The 10,781-nt window shown below is 44.4% G+C and overlaps 1 protein-coding gene across 2 annotated transcripts in view; it reads right to left on the reverse strand.

Moving 5' to 3' along the window:
- The window catches only part of EFR3A (EFR3 homolog A), a 98,744-nt gene extending 88,374 nt beyond the window's left edge, over nt 1-10,370 (reverse strand). For both annotated transcript variants that reach the window (XM_082675171.1, XM_082675172.1), the window contains exon 1: nt 10,167-10,370. In XM_082675171.1, the coding sequence (XP_082531297.1) occupies nt 10,167-10,176 (10 nt within the window). In that variant the 5' untranslated portion in view covers nt 10,177-10,370. The remainder of the gene's footprint in view (nt 1-10,166) is intronic.
- Nucleotides 10,371-10,781: the final 411 nt, after the last annotated feature.

A 10,781-nucleotide genomic window follows, 5' to 3' on the forward strand; every position in this document is an offset into this window, starting at 1 on the left:
ACAGCAAACTTGAACATCTTATATTTCATTTTCCCTACCCAGCGGGAGTGAGATCCATTTAAAGTTAAGTGCAACCACAGCCCACAGAACTTTGTAGCAATTTGCCAAGACAGCTGTTCAAAAAGCCGATTAAATAGCAGGGGTGTGAAGAACACTTAGAATTATCCAGAAACGTACTGGATACAGTACAGCAGAAATACCCTGGAGGTCTGGTAATGAACTCACCAACTAAGAATAAAACCAAACATAATGGCATTGAGGGGAATGAAAGTCCTCTTCAAGACTGCAGAGCAAAAGGTTTAATGCCCATTTTTTAGAATATGGCAAACTTGATGCAGAGGTACAATGACAAAAACCTGAGTAGTGATTCCTTCTTTAATGAAAATTAGAATCATGCTATCTAATAATACCTAAAGTTAGCAAGCAGTGAATAAAAATGCAGAAGGGAGGATATGACAGCCTATACAGAAAGAGGAAAATGAATAGTAGCTCCTGCTTGACTTCGAGCATATGCGAAAGCAGGCTCATTTCAAGAGTGGAATAAACCTGGCAAATACAAATGATGAAAGAATTTTGACAGGTTTGACATATTAATCATAGGAGGAATTGCCAACATTCACTTTGTGATCATACGTCCCTAGAATTGTGTTCATTCTACAATACACAATCATTCAGGGAAAAAAAACAAAACAAAACAAGTCTACAAACTCCCAAAGTGATTCATCTCAACCTTTCAGGTTTTCACAACTGAAACCACCACTTAATAAATCAGAAATCATTTCTTCCTCCTTTCAGAATAAAACACCAATGATAAGCATTTGCTATCACCTGACAGCAATAGCAATCAGATAGTAAATGCACTGTGCTCCTAAGCCATATATATACATACACACACAATCAACACTATCTGATCAGTTACCCAAAATTCTTTTCTATGGGCTAAAGGAAGAACCAGTTCAGGGCAATATTTTGTTTCATTTAGGTTTTGGAAAGAATTATGAAAATGTTGAAAAAATTATGGTAAAGTTGTAAAAAAAAAAACTTAAGCAATTCTTTCTGATTGTGGATTATACGCTAACTGTAGAAACTCTGGAAGACACAAATTATAGAAAAGAAAATAAAAACAGTTCATAATCCCAGTGCTTTCATAAGTATTTTAAATGGCTGCATGATATTTTGTTGCAAGGATGTTCTATATTCAAATATTCTATGTTTGCACCACTGCTGCATTATTGAATATTAAAGTTTCTGGATTTTTACTATTTTATAAATATTATAGTGACAGACACCTCAGGGCAGACATCCTAGTGCAGTTTATGTTTTTAATCATTTCTTAAGAATTCCCCAAAGTGAAATTACTGGGTCAATGAGTAAAAGCATTATCAGAGCACTTGATAAAATATTGCCAAATTACTTTCCAAGAGTTGTACCAATTTAAACTTCTGCCTTTTCTACTGCACCTCACCACCACCTTTGCCTATTACTGTTAAAAAGTCTTTGGTAATGCGGTAAACCAAAAATGATTTCAGCTTTTAATTAGCATTTCTTTATTAGTAAAATTGAACCATCTCCCCCCAAATCTTTATCAACCATTTGCACTTAGACTTTGACAAGCATAGGTGTGTGCTTTAACCACAGAGGGTTGGTGGTATTTTGCTTTCCGATTTGTATAAATACTGCAAACACTGATCTTTTATTTGATGTTAACTTTGAATCCTTCTTCAAATCTTTAGCCACAGATTTTTATAATACTTCTATACCATACCTTTCCATCCCGCATAAAGGTAGTATGAAGTATGTAGTTGTGAATACCCACCCAGTATTCAGATGACCTGGGATCATTCCATACCTAAGTTGAACTATATAATAGGTAAGATGTGGCTTTCTCCTAAGAACTAGTGCTTTCACTCGACTCGGGGGTGGAGGTGTGGGGGAAAGGGCCTCTGCTTCCCAAAACACAGAGTTTCCTTTCCTTTTAGAGAGGTACGTGTGGGTGGGGGAGGGGACAATACTGAAAATCGCATCCTAGGAAACCAGAGAAAGATGGCGGCAGCTGTTTTTCTTTGAAGTTGCCCACCCCAAATTACCCGAAGCGGGAGTCCAGGCAGATGGAGTTTCCCGAGAAAGCGGGGCTTCCTCCACCCACCTGCCCCTCTACGCAGGTGGTAATAGCTTTCGGAGGTGCTTAGAACTGTACCAAACTCCCGAGATGGAAGGGAGGTAATGGGGGGCGGGGGGGACCTTCTCACTCTGGCTCCCCAAAGAAGCTGGACAGGGTCAGGCAAGACCCCACCTGACCCAACAGATCACTGCTGACGAGGTCAGGCCTGTAGTCTGCTTGGACCTCCAGGTTGAGAAAGTAATCTCTGGGGAGCAGATTGTAGGGACCCTGGATGGGAAAGCAGGCCAGGCTGTGGCCACAGCTTGGTCTATAACATTTAATATTTAGACCAGTGGTTCTCAACCCAGGGACAATCCCCCCCACCATTTCTGGTTGTCACAGCTTTAGGGGACAGGGAGGATTACTACTAGCTTCTAGTGGGCAGAGGCCAGAGAAGCTGCTAAATATCCTACAACGCACAGGAAAGCCCGAGAGCTCCCGAACAAAAAGTGATCCAGTCCAAGTCACGGAGAGCAAAAACTGAGAAACCCGCATTTAGACTACGATTTGCGGGCCTCCATTTGGATTCTTGTATCAGATCTTGCAAATATTTCAGGCAGGTCTGCTAAGAATCTAATCATAAACTATAAAACTTTTTATAACACTGTTTTTATGGGGAAAAAAGTTATTTCAGGTTATAGTATCCAAAGAATAACTTCTCTGACTCCAGTTAGAATTCATTCTTTTATTCAACATTTACCAAGTACCTATTATGTGATCAGGCATAGCGCTAAGCAAAAGTGACAGTGTTAAAGGAAACTGATAGGATCTGAGGACTGCAGATTCAATTCCTGCCTGGCTCAGAGCAGTACAGTGTGAAAAAAGAACTGGGACTGTGAAGTCACACCTACCCACTTCCAATCCCAGCTCCACCACTTACTGTCATTAGGCATGCTACTTTACTTCCCTGAACCAATCTCTTCATTTCTATAATTGGTCAAATAGGACCTTCCTCAATGCCGGAGACAACTAAGTAAGATCATTCCTGTAAAGCACGAAGTATATTGCCTCGCACACAATCAATATCCAATAATCAATTTCTATTATTAAGAGCAAATTTTAAGTTTTTAAGTAATCACTAAGTTGGAAACTGCTAATATGCCTACAAAATAGCCACTAACTGGGACTGTGACAGCTGGAACACAATTCTAGTCACGTTAATTGCACAGCATCTTACATCCTTCAAATTCTGGCTCCTTTCTCCTTCTCCAGCCTCATCTCCCATGACCTACATCATCTTTAATGCAGCCCCGTGTCCTCATGAGTGGGGACAGATTGAAAGATGAGATCTGGTAGTAACCAAAACATGTCAGGCCAAAGGTCACTGTGAGAAAGAAAACTCTTCAGCTATAACTCTGGCAGTGTACATAGGTGCTGGGTGGGAGAGGGAGAAAAGGGGGTGAGGGGCAGGGAGGGAGAGAGAATGAACAAACACAAAAGGTTCACAAGCCAGTAACAGGTCAAGTTTACTTGTCATGTGTTTCTAAATGAAAACACTTGCACCAGCATTCATCCCTCACTTCACAATTCACCTATATTCTGCAACTATTTCATAAGAATGGATTGATACACCAGAAATACATCTACGCATGGAACAACTCCTACAGAGCATCTACTGAACGCTGGCAGAAGACCTCAGACCTCCCAAAAGGCAAGAAACCCCCCACGTACCTGGTTAGGGCAAAAGAAAAAACTAAACAGAGACAAAAGGATAGGGACGGGTCCTGCACCAGCGGGAGAGAGCTGTGAAGGAGGAAAAGTGTCCACACACTAGGAAGCCCCTTCGCGGGTGGAGGCTTCGGGAGGCGGAGTGGGGGAGCTTGGGAGCCGCGGAGGAGAGCACAGCAACAGGGGTGCGGAGGGCAAAGCGGACAGATTCCAGCGCAGAGGATCAGGCCGACCGGAACTCGCCAGCCGAGAGGCTTGTCTGCTCGCCCGCCGGGACGGGCGGGACTGGGAGCTGAGGCTCCGGCTTTTGTCGGAGCGCCGGGAGAGGACTGAGGTTGGCGGCGTGAACACAGCCTGCAGGGCGTTAGTGCACCGCGGCTGGCCGGGAGAGAGTCCGGGGAGAAGTCTGGAACTGCCGAAGAGGCAAGAGACTTTTACGTCCCTCTTTGTTTCCTGGTGCACGAGGAGAGGGGATTAAGAACGCTGCTTGAGAGAGCTCCAGGGACGGGCGCGAGCCGCGGCTAAAAGTGCGGAGCCCAGAGACAGACATGAGACGCTAGGGCCGCTGCTGCCGCCACCGGGAGGCCTGTGTGCGAACACAGGTCACTGGCCACACGCCCTTCCGGGGAGCCTGTGCAGCCCGCCACTGCCAGGGTCCCGGGATCCAGGGACAACTCCCCCGGGAGAACGCACAGGCGCGCCTCAGGCTGCAACTTCTCGCCGGCCTCTGCCGCCGCAGGCCCGCCCCACACTCCGTGCCCCTCCCTACCCCCGGGCCTGAGTGACCCAGAGCCTCCGAATCAGCGGCTCCTTTAACCCCGTCCTGTCTGAGCAAAGAACAGACGCCCTCCGGCGACCTACACGCACAGGCGGGGCTAAATCCAAAGCTGAGCCCCTGGGAGCTGTGAGAACAAAGAAGAGAAAGGGAAATCTCTCCCAGCAGCATCAGAAGCAGCGGATTAAAGCTCCACAATCAACTTGATGTACCCTGCATCTGTGGAATACCTGAATAGACAACCAATCATCCCAAATTAAGGAGCCCTGTGGATGAAAGGCTCTTGGTGCTGCAGCCAGGAGTCAGTGCTGTGCCTCTGAGGTGGGAGAGCCAACTTCAGGACACTGATCCACAAGAGACCTCCCAGCTGCACATAATATCAAACAGCAAAAATTTCCGAGAGATCTCCATCTCAACGCCAGCACCCAGCTTCACTCAACGACCAGCAAGCTACAGTGCTGGACATCCTATGCCAAACAACTAGCAAGACAGGAACACAACCCCACCCATTAGCAGAGAGGCGGCCCAAAATCATAATAAGTCTACAGACACCCCAAAACACACCACCAGACGTGGACCTGCCCACCAGAAAGACAAGATCTAGCCTCATCCACCAGAACACAGGCACTAGTACCCTCCACCAGGAAGCCTACACAACCCACTGAACCAACCTTAGCCACTGGGGACAGACACAAAAAACAACAGGAACTACGAACCTTCAGCCTGCAAAAAAGGAGACCCCAAACACAGTAAGATAAGCAAAATGAAAAGACAGAAAAACACACAGCAGATGAAGGAGCAAGATAAAAACCCATCAGACCTAACAAATGAAGAGGAAATAGGCAGTCTACCTGAAAAAGAATTCAAAATAATGATAGTAAGGTTGATCCGAAATCTTGGAGATAGAATGGACAATAGAATGGACAAAATGCAAGAATCAGTTAACAAGGACCTAGAAGAACTAAAGATGAAACAAGCAACGATGAACAACACAATAAATGAAATTAAAAGTACTCTAGATGGGATCAATAGCAGAATAACTGAGGCAGAAGAACGGATAAGTGACCTGGAAGATAAAATAGTGGAAATAACTACTGCAGAGCAGAATAAAGAAAAAAGAATGAAAAGAACTGAGGACAGTCTCAGAGACCTCTGGGACAACATTAAACGTACCAACATTCGAATTATAGGGGTTCCAGAAGAAGAAGAGAAAAAGAAAGGGACTGAGAAAATATTTGAAGAGATTATAGTTGAAAACTTCCCTAATATGGGAAAGGAAATAGTTAATCAAGTCCAGGAAGCACAGAGAGTCCCATACAGGATAAATCCAAGGAGAAATACGCCAAGACACATATTAATCAAACTGTCAAAAATTAAATACAAAGAAAACATATTAAAAGCAGCAAGGGAAAAACAACAAATAACACACAAGGGAATCCCCATAAGGTTAACAGCTGATCTTTCAGCAGAAACTCTGCAAGCCAGAAGGGAGTGGCAGGACATATTGAAAGTGTTGAAGGAGAAAAACCTGCAACCAAGATTACTCTACCCAGCAAGGATCTCATTCAGATTTGATGGAGAAATTAAAACCTTTAGAGACAAGCAAAAGCTGAGAGAGTTCAGCACCACCAAACCAGCTCTACAACAACTGCTAAAGGAACTTCTCTAGGCAAGAAACACAAAAGAAGGAAAAGACCTACAATAACAAACCCAAAACAATTAAGAAAATGGGAATGGGAACACACATATCGATAATTACCTTAAATGTAAATGGACTAAATGCTCCCACCAAAAGACACAGATTGGCTGAATGGATACAAAAACAAGACCCATATATTTGCTGTCTACAAGAGACCCGTATGCTAACACATATATATGGAATTTAAGAAAAAAAAAAATGTCATGAAAAACCTAGGGGTGAAACAGGAATAAAGACACAGACTTACTAGAGAATGGACTTGAGGCTATGGGGAGGGGGAAGGGTAAACGGTGACAAAGCAATAAAGAGGCATGGACATGTATACACTACCAAACGTAAGGTAGATAGCTAGTGGGAAGCAGCCGCATAGCACAGGGAGATCAGCTCGGTGCTGTGTGACCGCCTGGAGGGGTGGGATAGGGAGGGTGGGAGGGAGGGTGACGCAAGCGGGAAGAGATATGGGAACATATGTATATATATAACTGATTCATTTTGTTGTGAAGCTGAAACTAACATACCATTGTAAAGCAATTATGCTCCAATAAAGATGTTTAAAAAAAAAAAAAAAAAGAATGGATTGAAAAATAAGTCAAATATAATCAACCTCATCAACGGAAAAAATCCACACACAGATGGACCACATTACCACAGCCTGACAAATGCGGCCAGCTATCAATGCCAACATCTAAATGAGAAAAGAAAGCATTACCCACAAATAATTACTGAAAGTATAGTTTAACAGCAAAGAATGGTTAATAGTTGCAGTTTCCCTTAGCCAATATACAATGTTTTCATATATAATAAAAGGGCATATTTTATTGGACCTGCTTTGAGACAAGTTATCTGTCAGCTAACAAGTCCCTTTCGTAGAAGTAGTTTACTAAAAAGTTTACGTCTATACCTATATAACCAAGCATCTACCTAGCATACCACTGGAATCCCCGGCAATCTTTGCTCAGATTGCTGTGACAAGACAGAAGCAAAGGCAAACATGTTAAATATTCTTTTAAGTTCACATGTCTGATGTAAGTTTTGGCCACGCTCACTTTTGCCTTAGTGTTACTCCAGGGAAAATTTTTTAAAAAGATAAACTATTATCAACTTAGCTATGGAAAAATAAACAGTATCTATGCTCAGTGTGATTATGGATAGGAACCCTAACCCAAACCCTAATCCCAGGTCTGTGTTCAAGTCCTGCTTCTACTCCACCTGTGACCTTAGCCGAGTTACTGAAACTCACCGAGTCTCAGTCTCCTGATACGCAAAATAAAATAAAACGATTGGATTGAGAAGCTTTAACGTTTCTTCCACTCAAATTCTGATACAGAGTTTGGAAAATCTTCACAATCAAAATGTTTCTTAATGATCCTTTGGGTGTAGGAGGATGAAATGAAGGCCTTTAGAGAAATGATGTGACAAATTACCGGTTTGTAGATTTGAAAAGATCGTTTAGTGAAACAGTCTTGAAATCTGTGCTTAGTGATTATTGCAAACTACTGCCTGAAAATATACAGTGACATGACCACAGAACTGTTCCTGTGTCGCAGCAACTTCCTGTCACACATCCTTCCAGGTAGCTGTTTTCTGAAAAAGAGTCTATGGCTCTCCTAAATAAGTCCAATGAAGTGACTATTAACATTCATGAGATATGCCATCGTTCAGCCTTCAGGGGTGTACTATGCTCCACTGGATTTTACTTACCAATTCCAGTTTCAATGACTGAGGGTATCAATATTCCAAATAAGCAACAAAATAGCAAGAGTAGAATAATTCTATGGCTTGGAATAAGGGTCACTCTTTATAGAGTCTGAAAAGACCCTAGTGATCATCTCCAACACTTTCATTTTACAGAAAAGCATTACATTTATTTCACTAAATGCTTAAGGATTAACTGGCTGAGCATGTACATGAGCCTCCTAACTCATCTGACATTAGAAAGAAAAAAAGCTTCGCTTACTGGCGGGGCACGGGGGGTGTTCCTTCCTAAAAAATCCCTAAAGAAAATAATAATGTTCCTGGAAATTACTTATTCTACATCCCAGAATTTCTGGGAAGTACTAATATCCATACACCATCACAGCTATTTTGGTGGTTCTGGTCACAAAAGAAGAGAAAAAGGCAATTATGAACACAACTGACTTCACACGTGTACCACCAATCGGTACCACACTTTTAAGCAATCACAGAAACTGTACCATGATAAATATTAACAGCAATGATAGATAACCCAAATATTTCACTTGCCCTCCAGTCAGGTCACGGATACTAACTAACTATGCAAAGTACACCATGGCTCATCCTTGTGTCGTTCTGCATTGTAAATCACACAATTAAGGGGGAAAAAAAGTCCTCTATCCACTCTATGGGCCTATATAACCTTAGAACATAACTAAAAAACTCTGTTTAATTGCCATTTTACCAATAAAGTCCACTTGAAGCCTTAACTTTCAAGAAAGGTGTTCCTCCCCCACCCCCTTTGCTTTCTAAGAAAGTAAAAGATTAGCACAGTGCTAATTTACTTGTTAACATAAATATAAATTTAGGAACAGTAAATTGACAATTAATACTGATGATGATATTCCTCCAGTCTAGAAGAATAAAATTAAAATATAAACTGCTGACATACGTACGGGATACAAAAATCCAAGAACATCAAGTTTAGGACACACAGGACTGGGTTAAGAGAACAAAATCCACCTTACCCATACATATATGAGGAGTTATTAGTAATCTTTACATCAAGATTGTTTAAAAATTTGTAACAGCGTTACATAAACCTTTCTAGTATCAGGAAATAATTCCTTTTTATCCACCACTGGACAAAAAATGCATTTGAGGCTGACCTGGAAATCCAATGTCCCATGTGTCTACAAAAATAAGGACAATTAGAAAAAGTTATGAATTCTAAGAAATATGAACTAATTGGAAACATACAGACAAGTGTTTCAAGATTCTACAACATGAAACGCTTGCAAGAGCCCTACTTGAGAAGAATCTCGAATCAATCATCATCATGCTTGCTCTACGTGCAAAATCAGGAGCTTCCCTAGTCTGCACATATCCAGATAGGTCACCGGGTTTAAAGTCACGTGGTGATTCTCTGGGTCGTTTTAAAATTTGTCGTTGGTAGTGTTATAGTACCCTGTTTGTCCAAAACGCCTCCACTATCCAGCAACTTTCAAACTTCAGGGTCCCTCAGTAACTGGCAGGACACGGAGATTCCAGGGCCCAAGCTCCAGAATCTTGTTCAACGCGTCTTATTCAAATTGCCTACACCTGCGATTTCAATCAGCTGCCACTGGAATCAGCTGTCAGATCCAGTTGGATCTGAAGCCGGTGGGTCCAACAAGTTCTCCAAAGAGCACCTGCTTCAACCCCCGGGACGTGTCACAGAGAAAAGTCAGGGCAGCTGGGACTTCGGGCGCCGCGGGGAAGGGCTCTGGGCCAGGCCGGAGCGTCCCACCAGGAGATGCCTGGTCCTCGAGCAAGTGAGGAGGCAATGGCGATGGGACGGAGCTATTTTCAGCATTTCCATACAGTGCCATTTAGCTCTGCTGGAGAAAGAGCTGGACTTCCAAGTCCCACGGGTCAAGCTTACTAGCAGCTCTGCCACTTACTAGCCGTGCGTCCTTAGCGCTCGGACCTCGGTTTCCCCGTCTCTACAACGGGCTCCCACGCCACCCCACCGTGAAAGCCTAAGACCAAACGAAACTAACTCGGTCGGTCGCCGGCACTTCCTGGCTCTCCCCGGCCAGGCCCGCCTGCCCCACCGCCCCGCCGGACGGCGACACCTGAGTGCGCGCCCAGCGGGCCGCCGCCTCCCAACGCTCCCCGCCCGATCCGACCCTCGGCCGGCCACTCACGGGTAGGCATGGTGACCCCGAGCCGCGCTAGCCGCCGGGCCGAGGCTCAGCGGGGCCTCGCCAGGCGCGCCGACGGCACCATGACGGACGGGCCGGGGAGACCGGGACGAGGCGAAGGGCGAAGGGCGAAGGGCGGAGAGCGCCGACACGAACCCCGCGGCTCACGCAAAGGAAGCTGGCGACAGGAGCTGCAAACGGCCCAGCTCCGCGCCGGACGACACTTGGGCGTCCGCACGCCCTGACGTCAGCACGTCACCGACGTCTCGGCCCCGCCTCCACAGGAGGCCGCGCTCCGGGCAGGGAGGGGCTGCTTGCTGGGGCTTGGGGAAGTTGGAGAGGACAGGGGCCGCGCATAAGGGCGACTTCGGGCTTCGTTTTATTGTCAAACCCTCCTGATTTGAGTCATATTCATTTTCATGAACGCTTATGCGAGGTGCATTAGCAATATTTGTTTCTTGCAACTGCACCCGTTTATGAGGTTGTGAGGCTACGCGTGACGGCCTTGAGTGTATCGTGTACCTGTAGGCTTTTTCTTTTATAAGCTCTTGAACTTGCATGTGTTCTGTATTCTCTGAAAGCGTGATTTATTTGAGACACACGGAGGTCATCAGGGGC

This window comes from Grampus griseus (genome assembly GCF_964374135.1).
Source record: "Grampus griseus genome assembly, chromosome: 17".
NCBI lineage: Eukaryota > Metazoa > Chordata > Mammalia > Artiodactyla > Delphinidae > Grampus > Grampus griseus.